The sequence below is a fragment of the Parasteatoda tepidariorum genome, chromosome 8 (genome assembly GCF_043381705.1).
Source record: "Parasteatoda tepidariorum isolate YZ-2023 chromosome 8, CAS_Ptep_4.0, whole genome shotgun sequence".
In the NCBI taxonomy this organism is placed as follows: domain Eukaryota; kingdom Metazoa; phylum Arthropoda; class Arachnida; order Araneae; family Theridiidae; genus Parasteatoda; species Parasteatoda tepidariorum.
This window is the reverse complement of record NC_092211.1, coordinates 84,805,222-84,824,785: the sequence shown is the minus strand read 5'-3', so window position 1 is coordinate 84,824,785 and position 19,564 is coordinate 84,805,222. Positions and strand designations below refer to the sequence as shown.

Sequence of the window (19,564 nt, the reverse complement as noted above, 5' to 3'; positions counted from 1 at the left end):
TTAGCACTTTCCTGCGATATACATAGTGTAAGAGTTAAGGAAAAATGTGGGTGGTAAGCGGCGAGTTCATAGAAATCAATTTATCAATGTTAATTCCTTGACTTGAATGAAGTTTGGAGAAACCTATCTCACTCAACAGGGGGTCGAATTCTTATCTTACTTTTTATTGAATGAACCATAGAAGGGAGAGAAGTTTCTTTTGTTATCTATCTTAACAGAGAACATGAATAGATTTCCAAAAACTGTCTGTGCGCATGTTCCATATTATTTAAGCCGTTTGAGTAAATTATAGTTAGAGCACATATCATTTTTAAGTTCGTTTGGTGTTAAATTTTATCAGCATGCCGAAAAGGATGGATTTGAGTCTTAAAGATAAATTCGAAGTGTTGCAAAACTATGATAAGTTTCCTAAATGTAGTCAACGTGAAGCTTCAATGGAGATGGAGATGGGACTCATAACTGTTTCGAAGAAATGATCAGCAACGAAGAAAATGAAATAGACGAGAATTTTTCATGTTACGTAGCTATTGACGATAACCTGCAAACATCAGGAGGAAAATCTGATTCTGAAATTGTTACAGACATCTTATTTCCCATCAAGAAATGGAGGAATAAGATTCAGAAGATGAAATAAACTCATCAGTGTCATCTTCAATGGAAGTCAGAAAAGCACTTAATGTATTGCGGAAAGCTTTAGAACAAAGAGGAAGAATATCGAAAACTATAAAAACTTCTATAAACTCTCAAATGATGTTGAAAAGTTAATTTTAAATACTGCAACTCAAGCAACCATTGATCGGTTTTTTGCAAAGCTTTTGTAAATTTAATCTTATATAGGGTTTTACTCTATTAAAATAATTAAATTAGTTAAAATAAAGCATTAATGTGGTCATTATTTCAGCTTTTAAAGTGTGTGCATTTAGAATGTATCGTAAAAAAATTTTTTTTTTCAAATGTTTAATCGCCTCTTAATAAAATCAGCCGCTTAATAAAATCAAAAGAGCATAAAACGAAAGTGATTTTAATAAACGGCGGGCACTGTATTTAAACTTGATGTATTATGGTAAGGATTTCTTAGATAGTTTGCATATGTCGAGGGAGTATTGTGTATGTTAGGTATTTCAGTCAAAAAAATTTCAGTCTTGGCCTTTTTTCCAACTTGCACCCATGGGGTACGCATGCCACTCTTTGGGAAACACTGATGTATACCATAACATGAATAATGCAAGTTCAATATTTTTTTCTCAAGTTAGTCTACCATATTAATTGTTTTGAGCTTTAAATCGAAATGAATACCCAGGTGGTCGTATTGGATCGCTAAATTTCCACTGCAGGTGTGAACACTAATCATGGTAGATATGATGGCAAAAGAATTAATAAATAGTGTTTAAAGGTTATTACTTTTTTACAGTCTATTGGAGAACCCTCTACTCAAATGACCCTCAATACTTTTCACTTTGCTGGAAAAGGTGAAATGAATGTGACTCTGGGTATTCCAAGGATGCGAGAAATCCTCATGACTGCAAGTCCCAATATTGCCACACCAACTATGGATTTACCTCTACTGGATAAACCAGGAATTGAAAAGGCTGCAGAGAAACTCAAAGTCAAATTATCTCCTGTACCACTGAAAGATGTAAGTTCTCTCACCTTAACAAGAAGGAAAAAAAAAATTTAAATTACTGTAGGTAGTCAGTTTTTAAAAATATTAAGATAATACTACAAGTTATAAGCTATTTAGTTTAAAACTTGTGCAAAGGATTCAATCTTGGGATTGATGATGGAAAAAAATCTTGAAATCAATTTGAAAACTTAAAAATAAAGACTGATATTTTATGTGAAAATAATTATTTTACTATTTATCATATTGACAACAACATATGTTTATGCCGCCCAAATTAAATTAATTTAGCCTTGAGTTTTAATATGTTTTATTTTATTAAATATGTTTTATTTTATTGAATAAGTTTTATTTTATTAAATATTTTCTGTTAACTGCGAAAAAGCAACAACAACAACAACAAAAAACTTCCCTGCTTTGGAAAAAATCTTTAATGCAGGTGTTGAGAAAAAAGAAATTTAACCACATATAAAAAGCTGTTGTTTTTTTAACTGACATTTGTATGAAAATAATTATTTTACTATAACTTTTCTTTCCTGGCCTTTGAAACAATCTTTAAAACAGGTTGACAAAAAACAATTTCTAAACACTTTTAAAAAGGTAAAGCTTTTAAAAGGATTTCCCAAAATTAAATGAGTTTGGAAATATATTTTTGACAATAGGTAAGCTAAAGTGTAATGAGAAATAAAGTTTGTTTGTAAGGATATCTAATCTCTCTTTGTTGATGCAAACTATTTTTAATTTAAGAAATTAGAGTACTATCTAAATAGGGCTGTAATTTTATTTTGGATTGTGCTATAGTTTTGAAATTGGATATCAACTTTTTGGGATCTCATCTTTCCTGTTTAAAAAATATTAGTGCATAATCCAATTTTGTAGTTTATAGCCTAAACAAAATAATAATAATTTACTCCATTGTTTTAATTTTTTCTTCTATTTATATGATATTAGTATTCAACAAATTGTCTTTTTATTACAGGTTCTAGAGTCTGTGAAAATAAAAGAACAGATATCTATATCAAAAACCATGTAAGTGTTATAGCAAAATATCTTAGTAAAATTTACTTTTTAGTGTACAGTTTGACTGTTTAGTGTCAATGGACAGAATTCTATTTTCCAGTTAATATTGATTTTTCAGTTTGCTTATTAAGTTTTCAAAAAATGGAAAAAAAATAAAGCTTTTTTTCTTCTTTTTTTGCCTTAAAAATTTTTTTTTAAATATTTTTCGTTAATAAAGAAATAAATCCTTTTTATGAAATTGTCGTTTTTTATAATCAGCAAAATGATTAAATAATGTTGTCACTCTACAATGAAAAAAATGGGGGTGGTTGAATTTCGACATCTGCTTCTATAAATTAAATTTGTGTTGTTGAATCTAAAGGTGCATTAGAAAGCCCCAACGTTTTGAAGTGCTGGTCAAGTTAAATTACGATTACTTTTTTTAAAAAAATTAAATTTATAAATCTAAAACAATAAATGAAATTTTTTTTATTTATTTATTTTTTATTAAAAAGTAATCAAGTTATTGATATTTGGGGACATTCTCAAAGAAAGTGAGCAATAAATTTGTGAAAAACAAAAATTATATTTAATATGTTATATACAATTAATTTTAAATTTTCTAGCATGTTTTATTACCTATAAAGATTTTTTTAGAAACAATACTTTAAAGTACATTTGGAAAAAAAAATATGAAGAGTAAGAAAAGCTAAGCTATTTTATTCTAGAGTATTTTAAAAAATAAAACACAGTGAAAACTTTGAAAACATACCATAAAGTTACAAATGTAAAATTTTCAGAACATCATCTGTGTAGGATTGAATAGCTCTTGCTCTGTTAGAGATCCTACTCAGCTTCATTTTTATCTGCTGAGTCCCATAAAAAATTTTCTTTGTGTTGAAATTCCACATTTGTAGAAGATTTATTAATAAAACTCATATTTGGTTTATATCAGTGTTCGACTTATACCTCCAATTTACCAGAATTTTGCAATCTAAAGGTGAATTTTGCAATCAAAAATAGTAGTTTTACTACGGAATATGTGGTAATTATCATTGTTTAAAAATTTAATTATTACATTTTTTAATACAATTCTTTATCCATTTTTAACTGTATGTTAAAACATCCTTAAAACCATAAAATTTATTATTATTTTTTTTAGTTTATTTACTTTTTTTAGTTGGTGGATCTTGAATAATACTCTTAAATTCTATTTAATTTTTGTTTCTCTCAGGGCTCGAAAAACCGCCCGTCCTCGGTGGTCACAAATTCTCCGTGGACAACGAATTTCTCGAATCTGACGTCCGCACGGACAGCCTTTTTCCCTTTAATGTTCGTGATACGTTTTCAATTTTTGCTATCTTTCAAGAGTCTAGTGCCTCATACACACTACAGCAACATACTGCGCATGGTGGAATTTATGTTTTCTCGGTCTGGGAGTACTGCAGCGGTTGAAAGGGGCTTTTCAGCAATGAACTTGCAAAAAAAAAAAAAAAACATTATGTACTGGTCTTGAACAAGAAACGTTACACACAATTATGAACATCTACCTAAATGGAAAATCCCTTTCAGATTTCCGTGCTGAAACCTCTGTAAATTATTGGCTTGATTGTGGAACTGGCAAACGTCATATTTGATTCATTTAAATTATTTCATAAAAGAAATAAATTATTTCATAAAAGAAATACTAGGTTATTATTAGTAGCCTAGTATTTCTTTTATTACTGTATAATGTAATCCTAGTAACTACTTATTCATTGTGCAATTTATATAAATGTTTGTGATAAATAAGAGAAAATAAAATTTTTATTTATTTAAAAAGCTACGGGTTAGTTTCAAAGGAGGACGGGTACATTGTTAGACAAGCCGTCCTCGGGGACGGGTAAAATTTCTGAGTTCTTTCGAGCCCTGGTTTCTTTTCATTTTATTTATTTATATTTTAAAAATAATAAGTGCTAAATGTTTGGGTGAAATCTTGTATTTACTTATTAACTATATTTATCTTCATTTTTCTTGCAGGATGAGTTTCAGAAACTATTATATTAAAATAAAATTTTTGAAGTATTCTGACTATAAAGGACTAATTAACACGAATCCAAATAAAAATTTGAAGTACATTGAGAAGACCTTCATCAAAAAATTGTTGGAAGCTATAAAAAAGAAAATGAAGCAGTCAGCGACATCTAAGTAAGTGTTTCCTATTTTATAATTTAATTCTTACGCGTGTTAAAAATGTATCTAGTAAAATTATGAAACAAACTATGTACTAACAGTTAAGTCACACATGTCAAGGGGCAGCTAGAGTTGTTGCGAATTTAATTTTCACTTTAAAAAAATGAAATGTTTTATTTGTTGATATTAGGTGATAACATTCAATTCTTCAACAAAAAAGGTATCTATACACACTAGCATGGTGCATGGCATTATTTAAAGTGCTTAAAGGTGCTTATTTTGGATTTTTAAAAATCCTTAAAGGTGCTTTTTTTCATTGGGTGTTTTTGAAAAGTGCTTAATTTTCCCTTTTCGAAAGTGAGATTTTTTTTTTCTTACCATGTCCATAGCTTATGAAAGCGCCAATCATTTTACATGTTTGATAAAATACTTGCAAATCCGCATTTGTATCTATTGTGCTGGATTTGGTAAGATTATTACTCTCTCGTGTGCAAATCTGTTGCATTTTGCAAGATATTCTCAATTTCAGGCTTCATTTGATCTGATATCGAATCGAAAAATCTCTTGATCTTTTTGTAATGTCTAAGATAATCTAGAAAAAATTTCTTTGTCAGAAACTAGTTATTTTATCATGACAGGGTCCTTATACTCCTTGGAAATAAAAAAGTCTCCAAGGAGTACTTGGAACTACTCAGTGGCGTACCTAGAACTTTTGCCGCCCGGGGCGATCTCCAGTTTGCCGCCCTNTCCGCTGATGAATTTGCTGTCCAAGCTGGGAAACTAAATGATATGCAGTGGTGCAAGTGCTGCGCCGATCCACACCAATTGTGGAAACCTGCTCCTACAAGCTCCAAATTGAAGTAGTTGGCTTAAATTGCGCCAAAAAGGATATTTTCTCCTGAGTATCGCAAAGTCACAATTTTGCGGCAACCTAGGTAGTGCCATGTGGGTTGCTCTGGATTCAATGGGAAGGATTCTTGCACTCTCATGTGCAACTCTGATTTGTTTTTCAAGATATTCTCAATTTCAGGCTTCATTTTCCACTTTCTGAAATAGAACCAAAACTTCTCTCGAATTTTCGGGGACCAACTAAACATTGCCAAATTTTAATAGCAAAAGAAAATTTTATTTCTCTTGTTAATTTCAAAGTTATTGAAGTGCTATCGACTTCGTCGATAGCAAGCTAATGGCCTTCTTGCACTATTCTATTTATAAATTAGTACCATGATCTTTGAATTAACTTGAGGACCATTCACTAAACACATATTTTCATGTTGATCCTCAGAGCAGTCAAGAATCACAAAGCTTCATAACCTCAAAATTTCCATCTCCTCTTTATTCATTTAATTCAATAAGGATAAAAATTGAGTTTCTTAAACTTAATTTTTTTTATCTGAGGGACCATCCACTAATTGCACATTGTTTTTAAACATTGATTTTACTTTATTGATTTTTTTTAAAATATTTTTTTTTTACTTATTGCATTTTATTATTGTATTATTACTTTCAAAATTTTCGGTGCTCTTAATTTGTTTTTGGAAAAAACTTAATATTTAGAGGCAAGCATGAAGAGAGGGGCTTTCAATATTTTAAATGCATCAAAAAATCTTATGTTTTTCAGATTTGTCATTCAAAAATACTTTAATTCATCTCTTTTAAAATATGATCTTTGATTTAAAACAATCAATATAAAAAATTTTAATTATCACAGATTTGTGAAATATTATGATTGTAGGGACAATATAATAATTTACTTCTAAGAATTTTTTTTAGCTACATTACTCATTGTATTTGCATTTAAAAATTATTTAATTTTTTTTAATTATTTTATTAATGAAATTCTGTACTAGGTAACCAATTTTAATAAAAATCTATTAGGGGCCATTCACTAATTTACATTTGTAATAAAAATCTATTAGGGGCCATTCACTAATTTACATTTGTAATAAAACTTTGCTTAATTCTTTACATATTTTTATGAATTTAGTATGATCAATATTAATCTTGTTAATGTTTTGTTGAATATGCTATTACAAATAACATTTATTAAATATTTAAGANGTAATAAAAATCTATTAGGGGCCATTCACTAATTTACATTTGTAATAAAAATCTATTAGGGGCCATTCACTAATTTACATTTGTAATAAAACTTTGCTTAATTCTTTACATATTTTTATGAATTCAGTATGATCAATATTAATTTTGTTAATGTTTTGTTGAATATGCTATTACAAATAACATTTATTAAATTTTTAAGAAAAATACACTCGATAATCTAAAATAATAGTTAAATTAATTACAGTTTTGAATTGCCTTTTACAGAATTAAATAAAGTAATTATTAATTTCGAAAATAGTATGAGCCACTCAATCTTGAATTTATTTAAATAGCTTTTGACAAAAGCTCTTTTTTTTTAAGAAATATTTTGGCTATATTAAAAAAATTTTTGGGTCTTTTCAAAACTGAGACACCATTGATTCACTTGCTATATGATGAAATGGTGTCTCTAGGTAAAGCATTGTTAGGGCATTTTTTAAAGATTTCTGCTTTTCTTAGTTTGTCCAGAAAGGACTTAAAATCATTGGATGTAGAGAGCTCAGAAAGTTGGCAAAAATCAAATTTAATAGATGTTGGACTAGATACCACAAAGGCGATGACATCTTTATCTTCTTCAGAAAAAAAATCTATGTATTTAGGTGCCAGATCTTTTTACTTGGCATGCACAAAAAAATTATTGAAAGCATTGCCTCTTCAAAATAGGTTACTGTACCATCTTGAAATGTTGCATCCTGTAATGAGAATGGAAGGCACTTATATTAAGGCATCTTTGTTACTAGATAAATGGACGAGGTTACGTAGAAAACCAGAAGGTTATTCTTCTGACTCAAATGAATATGCACCAATTGATGTGTTTTGGAAAAACTATTTTGTGAAGAAAGATAATTTGAGAAATATCAAATATCCTCTTTTAACAAAGCTTTTTAAATCTCTTGTGCATACCACATGGGAATGCCGACGTTGAAAGAAGTTTAGTGTGAACAAAAAGCTGCTTGACAATAGGGCAACTTTAAATTTGCATAGTATTAATGGTTTGAGACAAGTTGTGCCTTATATCAACAAAATCGGGGGTTTAAATAACTTTAAAATTGACNATGTGTTTTGGAAAAACTATTTTGTGAAGAAAGATAATATAGATTGGGAAATATCAAATATCCTCTTTTAACAAAGCTTTTTAAATCTCTTTTGTGCATACCACATGGGAATGTCGACGTTGAAAGAAGTTTAGTGTGAACAAAAAGCTGCTTGACATTAGGGCAACTTTAAATTTGCATAGTATTAATGGTTTGGGACAAGTTGTGCCTTATATCAACAAAATCGGGGGTTTAAATAACTTTAAAATTGACAAAGATGTGATTAAAGTGGCTCATACAGCATTTAAAAATTATTCTGCTCGGTTAGAGGTTGAGAAAAAAAAATTTGAAAACACTGAAACTGAGGAAAGCAGATTGAAAGCTGCTGAAATTGATTTGCAAAAAAAATTGAAGGCTTCTCAGGATCTCATAGCCACAGCTGAAAGAAATATTAAAGATGGGTTGAACAATAAAGACATGTTGATTATAGAAAGCGGACAGATCCTCTTATCTGAGGATAGCAGAATATTTAACAGCATTGGAAGATACCAAATAGAAGCTTAAATTGTTAATGCAGGGACCTTCATAAAAATGAAAAAAATAAGACATGAACAAAATTAAAAATTCTTGTTTTAATTCTTTTTATTAAATATGCTCCAAAATTGCTTTTTCGTTGCTCCAAAGCCATGTTTAGCCACTTAGACCACTGGATATGACTTAGCTGTCAAAATCTAGTAGTTTAAGAAAAACTTTAAAAAGAATAAAAATTGAATTGCAAGATTTAGAAGAAGAAAAATAACAGCAAATAATTTTACATGTTATAAGCAAACATAATTAATAATTTGCTGTGTTTTTTTTTTTTTTTTTTNTTTTTTTTTTTTTTTTTTTTTTTTTTTTGCATATAAAATGCCTTAAATTTTCTTATGTATTCTAATTTAAAAATATATGATTGGTAGGTTTTTCTATCAATCCTTAACATCTGTACTTTAACAAGATTTTTTAAAATATTTGAATATGGAAAATATATTTATGTGTAAAGGTGATAATTTAGTTTTCTCCACGAAGTTTGACAAAGTCAAAATTTATTTCAAAAGGGATAGAAAAAAAATTCAAAATATACATTTTTGCAAGTTCCTTATAATAACTGCTTTTTAATTTAAAAAAAAACTATCTTTTACACAAAGTTTTAGAATTTTTGATAAGTCCTTAAAATTTTGAACTCCTTGGATACTCCTTGGATTTCTTCTTCTGATCTCTGTATGAACCCTGAATTCGATTTTTAAAAAATTTCTTAAAATTCCAGAGTTGTAGATGCTATGAAAGAAGGTCGAAGTTTTATTAAATCTGAACCTCAGGGTGAAGGTGATGATGACAATCCTCCCCCATCTCAAATGGAATCTTCCGCTCCTGATGAAGGAGAAAGTTCAGCAGAAAGTGAAGATGAAGGAGATACAACCTCATCCAAAACAAAAATGAGACACAATCAGGAACAAGAGTATGAAGATCCTGAAGATGAAGAAATGCTCCCTGAATCTGGTATGGTTTAAAGTCATGCATATTTGTATTGTTATAAAGAGTATACGAGAATTTATATTTTGTTAAAATAATCTGTTAAATAACAGTGGTCAGTTGGTCTGGGACTACTAAAATTACACTAAGACCACTTTAAAATAATTATCATTGGTTCAATAGACTAGCAGACAATGTAAGAGATAGTATGCTGTTACTCTGTGTCTTATTGTGAAATACCATATTTCATCCTATTCATTTAAACATACATGCAGGGTATCCGCACACCCATGGGTGCAAGTCTTCCGTCCCCAGGACGGATTTCCGTCTTTCGACAATGTTCGCGGACGGAAGTAAGATGGAAACAAGACTGACTCGAAGACGGAAATCGGAATTTTTTTTTCTTCTGTCCTTAAAATTATTTTTTAGGTCTACGTTATTGGTCTACTTTCTTATGTCCTGTTGTTATTTTATCAAAACACAGATGAATAATTATTTTTTGTACAGTACTTAAACTTGATGTATTATGGTAAAGCTTTCTTAGATAGTTTGCATATGTCAAGGGGGTATTGTGTATGTTAGGTATTTCAGTCCAAAAATTTTCAGTCTTGGCCTTTTTTCCAACTTGCACCCATGCGCACACCTGCAANTCAATAGACTAGCAGACAATGTAAGAGATAGTATGCTGTTACTCTTGTCTTATTGTGAAATACCATATTTCATCCTATTCATTTAAACATACATGCAGGGTATCCGCACACCTGCAAAGTCATGGATTTAGGTCGTCGAAAAATCTAATTTTTTAAATGGAAACCCCCTCCCCCAATTTCATGGTGATCAAAATATCTGAATTTCTAATAAAATCTCCACTGACAGTCATATTTTATTAAAATATAAAATATTTTTATCATGTTCTTTAAAAATTTTGGTGTACTTTAAATAAAGGAAAGAAAAAACATCATTTCTGAAGCGGATTATCTTTTAAACTTCTGTGATTACAGAATTTTTAGTATTTATTTTATTTTATAAATATAAAATTCTAGCTGAAGCAAGTTAGTCATTGGCGAATTTTTTTAATTCTGAAATGAGAATCGAAAAATCAGGAGTATCTTTCCTTTCCATTGAACAAGAAAAGTATCTTTAGGATATAGTTCTACAGAAAAATATTCTCTTTCTTTACTCTGATTTTTAAATTTAAAATCTATAAATGTGAAGATACTGAATATAACAGTTTAAGTTAAACCTATCATTGCGATTAATGTTATTATAATGCTTTTTTAAATTTATTGTTGTGTTTTTGGCAGAGAAGAGGTTGTGGGAATGAGCGGACCTTGTACCTTCTTGATTCAGAAAATATTTTACTGGTGACTATTTTTGCTGTGTTTCGGCGAATTTTTTTCTATGAACTCAAGAATAGAACTGTACATAAATTTGTTTATAGAATTATTTAATCCATAGTTTTGCCTTTCGAAACATACCAAAATCATTACAATGTTAAGCATTATTTCATTACAACATTATCATTCATATTCATTAACAGCATATTACAGTAAAAATTTTCGACAATGTAATTTTTTTATTTAAATTGTAAATTCACCTAATTAACTTTTTTAAAATAATGAACATGCATATGGATTGGTGAAAATGTGTATTGGCAGGTAATATATTTTAATTACCAGTGACAAATTTTACTTAATTTCAATGTATTAAAAAAAATTAATAAATTAATTAATGCTACTTCTTATGGTTTTGAAATAAATTTTCAATACTTGATCTTCTTCCAAAATAGTATGGAAAAGGACTGTAGTAATTGTTTCTTCACCTACCTCATTAAGGCTATTTTTTGTTGCCACATTATTGTGCTATTTTTATAACTGTTGTCTGTTTTTATAACTGTTTGTGACTCTTTAGGCAGTTTGTTATTATAATTATAAAAATGGTGGAAATGTCAAAATCTGAATTTTGCAAAAATTAAAAGCATTTTCGATAAAAAATTTTAACATTTTGAAAAGTTACATTACAGTTTGCATTATTCATTCATTTTTCGTACTTTATATAAATTTGATTCTTTATTAGTTTTATATTTTATTAATAAGTAATTGTGTTAATCTTTAAAGAGGAAAATACTTCCAATAATTGTTACTTTATTGAAATACACGCATAATTCTTTTACAAAACAAAAATAATTCAAATTTCCCATATAAACATTCCTAGAGACATTTCTTTAAAATTGAAAAAGCAAAATTCTACATAAGCAAACAAAAAATATCACAGAACAATTATCTTTTTAGCATTTCCTTAATTTAAAATTTTATCATACTTAGTATCATTTGGAGTCCAATAAGCAATGGTAATTCTATGCAGCCATACTTTCCTTCGTTCTTTATTGTGATCTCCGACAAATAAGCAATATAATTTAAAGCCAAAATTTTGACTTATTAAAACACCTGAATGTGCAACAACCTGCTGTCATCATTGATTAAAAATTATGATACAAATAAAGTAAGAAGAAAAGCAAAAATATAAATTAGAAATCGAGTGCAATGATACTTCATTGTTAAAACTAATAATCAAAATGGCCACCATTTGCCCCGTGTTTCGCGATAGCCAAAATTGAAATCGACACAAAGGTCGCAAGGAAAAGAGGGATGCTACTAAACTAGATCATCTAGGGCTCTACTAATCCCTACTGATTCAACTATATAGAATTTTTTTTTTTTCAATTTTTAGCTGCAATTTTAATGAAATACTTGGATTTTTATTTGTTTATAAAAAGGGTTCAAATGCTTCCAGTAATAAAATATGTTAAATTATTTTTGTTTTTCTTTCAGATGAAGAGGAGAATGAAACTGGAGCAGTTAAAATTAAACAAGAAATACTGTCAGACGAAGAAGAAGAAGGAGAAAAACTTGAAGAAGAAAGTGTTCCGGGTAGATCTGAAAATCTGAATACTTCAACTTTTAATGAAGATCATGCTCAACGCATAAATGTGAGTATGCAATGTTATTAAGGGCATTCTGTGTTAAAAGAAATAAAATGCTATGTAGTCACAATATTTAATCAGCTTAGCCAATTTTAAGAACTTTCCTTTTCCCCCCAGTTGTAATAAAACTTTGTGTACATATGATCTACACATGTATCAGTTATATTTTTTAAGTTTCAGTCTAAATAAAATTTAGAAATATTTTTAAAATTTCAGTGGAAGAAATCAAGCACAAAAACATACTTTAACTGAATAAACATGGCTTTCTTTGCATGGATTTAATTTGTTAACTCTCATTGCTGTAATTAAAAAGTCCAGGTAGACCTCCAATATTTAAGTTTAAATTTTTTTTTAATAATATGTGTTTAGTTTAACATTCCTTTATGGTAAATTAGTGTAATTCTGTTTCCATAATGTATTGAAATGTTTTAAAAAAATTATAGGGATATTTGTTTTGTTCCAATTACAATGAATCTGCCTCCTTTATTTTATTACAATAAAGTTCAGAGAAATAATTTCTTATTTAAAAAAATCTATCATAAAAATTAGTTCAATTTGGAAGCTTGAAGTTACTACACTGGTTCCATATCTCTATTTGTAAACTTAAATGTGTAAAAAATCCTTATTATTTTGATTACTGTCATATTTTTTGCTTGTTCACAATGGTTGCTTTTTGTTGCATACATCAATTTATTATTAATATTAACAAATATTAATCCCAAAAATTTAAAGCAGAACAACTTCATAATTGAGTGAACAACTTTTGAAACTTAATTTGTAAGATTTATTTCTCTAGTTTAAATATTCAGTTTTCAAAGAGCATAATTTAAATAAATCATAAGTTTTATGAGGATAGGTTGTTTTTATTTATTTAATTTATGTTTATTTATTTATTTCAGTTTGTTAAATGTCTCCATAGCTATGTTTTTGACTATGAGTTTGATACTGAATTTGAGAGATGGTGTAAAATCACACTCCAAGTAAGTAGTCAAAATATTTAATTAAATGTTGTATTAAATATTATTGAAAACTATTTTATTTAAAATTGTAAATTATGAGAGAAATTATCGAATTTTTTTCTGTCTGTATAATCATAAGTACCAGATCTTTTTGTTTTAAGACTCCTTTATATCTGTGCTATCTATTGAGTTATTGGAGAAATTTCACATTGAATGCTTTATATAATGCTTATTTTTAAAAAAAATTTGTAGGCTAAAAAGTACGAAAAATAGTTTGACTTTTATACCTTTTAAAGCCAACTATATTCTGTCTGCTATTTGAGATACTTACTATTTAGGTGCACATATACGTTTCCAGATATCAAAAATCATAGAGAACATACAAAGCAAATATGTAGAAAGTAATTCTTTAAATTAAATATGGTAGCTATAACATAGTCATACATAAAATAGTATATAACGCGGAATTAATCGGAAATAATAATAATAAAAGAAACATTTATTTTCTGACTGATTTATAAAAAAAATTAGCTTGTATATTTTTGCATTAATTGTGATACTGTTACAAACAACTAACCAGATATGAAAGAAACTTTAAAAAATACACAAAAAAAAACTTCAAGTTTAATGGAGTAACTTTGAAGTACTCAAATGTGTTTTCCACATGTATAAGTACCTTCATTTTTTTTTAAAGTAAAGCCATTGCACTTTAGTTTGATTTTATTTCATACCTTGTAAAGATATATTATAAAATGTATAATTTGTGATACTATTCACTAACTTAGGAACCTTACTGAGTTTTTAAGAAATTCAAACATAGAACATGCTTGTTCAAAGTGCATCTTGTAATTTAACATAGTAACTATTGAGTAACAAGCCTTTTGAACTTAGATTAATGCTTCTATTAATTAAAAGACAAATAAAACTATTGTTCTGTTGTCTGATTTTAATTACTTGAAATATTTTTTCTAGCTTCAATTAGAAGGCAGTAAAATTGATATGAAATCTGTTTTTGAAGAAGAAGTGAGCAAAGCGTACGTTTATGCAATTCCAAACATCAAAGAAGCCATCTTAGTTAAAAATCCTGATGCTAAAGATGGTGGCCCTAAACTAATGCTTAAAACTAGTGGTGTAAACTTTTTGGTAAGTCTTATCCTTTTTATAAGTGTGTCTACACTTGTTGCAAAAAAAAAACTATTTACAGAGGTGATTGTGCTCCATAAAAAATCCGGATATCCGGATTTTTTCCTAATCGCCCTAGAAGTTTCCGGAAATCCTGGGTCCAGAAGTTTCAAGAAATCTTCGATCACATTTATGTATAAAAATTCTTGTATATTTTATTTAAAAATATTAGAACTAGAATTTATACTTGGCATCTTTCATTTGTAAATATTTTTTCAGGTAGAATAATAAATGTGATTAAAGTAAACTTACGCATAATTATTCATTTAAATTATGCTGTATATAATTTATTTAGAATTTAATGTTTTGAAAATGTCAATGATTTAAATTTATAAAGACATTAATTCTCTGAAATGCGTCATTTATGATTTTACTGAAGAAATTTTCGGGATTTTTGAGTTGAACTCACAATCACCCTTGTATTTATACTAAGAATATACAATTAGTAATTGATTTTAGGAAGTAACATAAAAATAGGAAGAAATTGTATGTTGCTTAGTCTAAAGAAATTTTAAAGCTTTAGTTAAAAAATTACATTCCCTAATATTTGTTTACCAATATGTAAAGTCTTAAAGGCACAATGTTGCAAGGAAAAACAAGAAGAACACATTTTATTTTAACTGAATTACTATTTATTAAGGATTGCTATATATATTATGATAGAAATAAACAAGTAAGCACACAGAAAACTTGACTTTGAAAATCAATTATATGAGCAAACAATGATGTCAAAGCATCTTAGATTTGTATGCAAAATATAGCTGTGGCACGAATCAAATTTCAACACACTGGACATTTTACTTATTTATATATTTTTTTATTTATTATTTGTTACAAAAAGCATTCTTTATACCCTGTGTCAAAACTGTAAGCAGTTATTGTCTACTGATTGATTAAAACAATGCTTTTTATTTGATTTGTGATCTTTGTGATCCAGAAATTCAAGAAACAAAGGCCTTGAATTTTTTTTTTTTTTTTGCAGTTTAATCACGAAAGATTACTTCCAACCTATGGGAACTAATTTTTTTTAATTTGTAGTTAGTATCTCGGTTTAATAAGTTATTCAATAAGTTGTCAAAAATTAAATAGCTTTTTTTTTAATACACAAGTAAATGATTTTTGATCATTTCATTTAAAAAGAACAGTTTTTATTTCATTTATTGACTGTATTTAGTTATCTCTAGCACCTCCTTGTAGCTTAGGTAGTCTATTTCTGTCCTCGAGGAGAAGGAGAGGTATTGTTATTACTGCAGTTGTAGGTTTCTTTAGTTTTTTGGAAAGATTCCTCTTGCCTAAAATGATCTCGGTTTTCTTGCTGATGACTCCTGTTTATGTATTTTAACAAGATTAGCTTCATTATAATTCAGTTTTTAATGCATTTTGTTTTTAAAATAACCTAAATTTATCAAATTTAAATATTTGTTTTTAAAAAATTTTATGAATATATTTTTTTTTCTTCTAGGAAATTTTTAAGCATGTTGATGTTTTGGATATTAATAAAATTTATAGCAATAATATCCACGCTATTGCTGATATTTATGGCATTGAAGCTGCATCTAAAGTGATACATAAGGTAATCTATATAAAATACATATTATTTTGATGTTGCAAAAAGTAAAAGCTATTTTTAATATAAATAAAGGATCTTATATAAACATTTTTATTTTATTATTACAATTGGTTATAATTCATATTTACAACAACTAGTTTATTATGCATTTTATTATCTTGCTTATCTAATGCCTCCGATATCTTTCTTTGTAAAGGAAATTTATGTTTATTAAAAGACTAAAAGACAATTGTTGTGATTTTCAACATAAATTTTTAAAAGAATTTTTTTTTAAAATATTATATAAATAAATTTAGTTAGAAAAATCATATTTATATTAAGAACAAGCTATGTTTTGCTTGCTCAGCTTAGTCATTTTATAAAGCAAAGTTAATTTTAAAATGCATTAAAAATAATATTGATAAAAATCAGACAAAATTTGTTTTTCTTTTTTTTTTTTTCAATGGTAATTGTTGGAGATTTAAAGTAATAAAAAAATTGTTTGGCTTTAAAGATATTATTTTTCTTTTTCTTACGTTTTATGTGAAAAGCATATTGTTTGCCTAAAAGTAGTGTTCTTCCCCTTTCTTTAGAAATGATGCCGTCAAATTTGCATCATTGTGCTATTTCAATATTTTTTGTTCAAATTCATTTACATGCCTGAGTTTATTGGTATAATTTCTTTCTTTTGGATTGCAAGAAATATTTGTGAGACATTTATGTTCAATAAGCAGCAATTAAGTTAAAACATTATTTTTTGGTTTTGTATGATTATTTAAATCTTATTTATTTAAAGGAAATTGTCAATGTGTTTGCTACATATGGAATTACGGTAGATCCAAGACATCTATCTCTAGTTGCAGACTATATGACTAGTAGTGGTAAATATCGCCCCTGTAATCGAGTTGGCATGGAGGGTAATGCCTCTCCACTCCTACAAATGAGTTTTGAAACTACAACCAATTTCATGGTTGACGCCATGCTGAATGGTAAGTTATATTCAAATTTATGTCTTATCTATAAAGTTGAAATTCAGTAATTTCTAAAATAATATCTTACAAAAATGTTGAATTGATAGTGTTGTGATAAGTGTAAGAATATAATAAATATTCTATAAACTTTTATATGCTTTGAAATTTTTTTTAACCGTATTTTAGGTTCTTTTAAGATAACTTTAGTATAATTTTAATATTTTTATTCAATTTATTACATAGTTAAATGTGTTGGTATTTATGTGACTTTTCTCTTGTGCATTGAAACCTCTATTTGTAACCAATTTTGGGAGGCCCAGAATTTTTTTCGTAGACTGTGTGTTACAAAAAACCTTTAGAAGAGACCATCAAAACCTTCCCAGCAACTGTGCAAGCTTCTGTGAGAAAGGTCAAATAAGGAAACACAAAAAAATATTAACAAAACAATTAAGTTCTAGTTCATTTACGTCACACTAGAGCTGCACACTGGACTATTGGCAAGAGTCTGGGAAACATCCCTAAGGATGATCCGAAAACATGCCATCACAATTTTGATCCTTTGCAGAGGGGATGGCACCCCTGCTTCGGTAGCTCAACGACCGGCACTCGAAGTCGAGCGCTTTACGATAGAACAGTATAACGAGAACCGATACTGCACACCTTCGGTCCCTATGTAGACTAATCCAAGTGGTCACCCACCCGCACATTGACCACAGCCAGTGATGCTTGACTACGGTGATCTGCTGGGAACCATGTCTTAAAGATCAGTCCACTGCGGGGCAAGTAGATTCAAAATGTTTGTGAAGGCTCTTATTTAGAGAGTACTTTTTGACGATCTCTAAAAGAAATCAGCAACCTCATGTTGCAGTCAAGAGTGCACTAAAGACGATGCTATCGACGATTTATTTTTAGAGTTGAAATTAAATTTTAAATATATATTTATTTAGAAAAACTAAGCATCTGAAACAGAGAACCCTCTTCTCATTTTTTAAAGCTAACAAATTTTTTGAACATAAAACTGAATGCAAACTTAATGGAAAACACAATTGTTTATTTATAATAGTTCTTTCATTCATAATTGGTAAATTTGTTTTTGAACATAATATATCAGTAAAGGTCATTTTTATTGCCTCTAAATTTTATTCATCTATTCAGTTTGCTATCAGCAATGGTTTTTATTATTTTGCTTAACAAACTTGTTTCTTATTTTATTTTTTAAGGGGTGCAAGACAGGCTTCAATCACCATCAGCTACCATTTCTTTAGGACAACTCTTCAAAGCTGGAACGGGTGCCTTTGATTTAAAGATAAAATACAAATGTGAAAAGTGAGATTTTCTTGCAGTGCCAGTGAAAAAAAAACACTTTTATTTCTGACCAAAGACATTATAATATGTGCTATTTATATTGTTTTGAGAACATTTTTGTACCAGTGCACACTATAAAATAAAGCATGTATGACAAGTGAATGTGTTTCATGTGCATTTCCAGTTTTCAATCAGTTATTTTTTTGTATTGATCAGAAAAATTGTAAATAAAATTATATTATATTTTGTCTCATATTTTTACTAAAATTTTCATTTATTTATTATGTGAATTGAATTTAAGTACCATTATTAGCATGTTATAAAATAGCTAATGAACATTCAAATTCTCTTCATTTCTTTTTAATTTTCTTAGAAGAATTACAAAAAAAAAGAAAAAACATTTTATCCAAACATCAAAACTTATTCATAGTGACATCAGAGCTAAATATGGATCAGTTTTAGAATTGTATATTATTTACACACACAAATCACAGAGATATGTTTTGCAGAATAAACCCTTTTAACTGAATTTCTTAAATTCTGATTAATACCTTGCATCATTTTATAAAATATTTTTTTAGTTTACTAATTTTAAAATGACAATGTATTTGTAATTATAAACATTATGAAAGATTTAAACCATTCTCAAAAAAATAAAACTAATTAAGAAACAATTTTAAACAATAACATGCAATGAATTCATTTTAATGGATTTTTTTCTCTTAGTATAAAATATAAACTTTTTTTTCCCATTGAAACAAGACTAGTGTCTTAAATATAAATATTATAAAACTAAGGAAAATCATAATTAAATTTTCTAATAACATTTGTATTAATTAATTTTTGGTATTTTACCTAAGTGAATAAAACTGGAGTATTTTATATCTATAATTACATCATTAATTACTTTTATTAATTAAAAAATTATTTTCCTTTTTGTTATTTGCTTACCTGATCATCTTACTGATAATTCCCAATTGGTATTCCATTAAACTCTTTCAAGTTGTTTGCAAAGTAAATGCTTATTTTAAAATAGATCGCAGTTTATGTTTTCCTTCTTGGAAATTACATTTTTGCATAAAACGTTTTTTTGTACCTTGTGACAAATTTTACGAAGGAACTGAAATAACATTTGAAAATGTTCCTGTTTTTTCTCACAGCAAGTTTTTATTCTTTTTTT

At 28.0% G+C, this 19,564-nt stretch overlaps 1 protein-coding gene across 1 annotated transcript in view; it reads left to right on the top strand.

Annotated features, from left to right (window-relative positions):
• The window catches only part of LOC107448084 (RNA polymerase I subunit RpI1), a 59,000-nt gene extending 40,361 nt beyond the window's left edge, over positions 1-18,639 (top strand). Inside the window, exons 23-32 of the mRNA XM_043046507.2 lie at positions 1,412-1,636; positions 2,601-2,650; positions 4,640-4,807; positions 9,230-9,462; positions 12,267-12,424; positions 13,318-13,398; positions 14,350-14,520; positions 16,022-16,132; positions 16,905-17,097; positions 18,300-18,639. Coding sequence (XP_042902441.1) covers positions 1,412-1,636; positions 2,601-2,650; positions 4,640-4,807; positions 9,230-9,462; positions 12,267-12,424; positions 13,318-13,398; positions 14,350-14,520; positions 16,022-16,132; positions 16,905-17,097; positions 18,300-18,409 — 1,500 coding nt within the window. The 3' untranslated portion in view covers positions 18,410-18,639. The remainder of the gene's footprint in view (positions 1-1,411; positions 1,637-2,600; positions 2,651-4,639; positions 4,808-9,229; positions 9,463-12,266; positions 12,425-13,317; positions 13,399-14,349; positions 14,521-16,021; positions 16,133-16,904; positions 17,098-18,299) is intronic.
• The last annotated feature ends 925 nt before the right edge of the window (positions 18,640-19,564 follow it).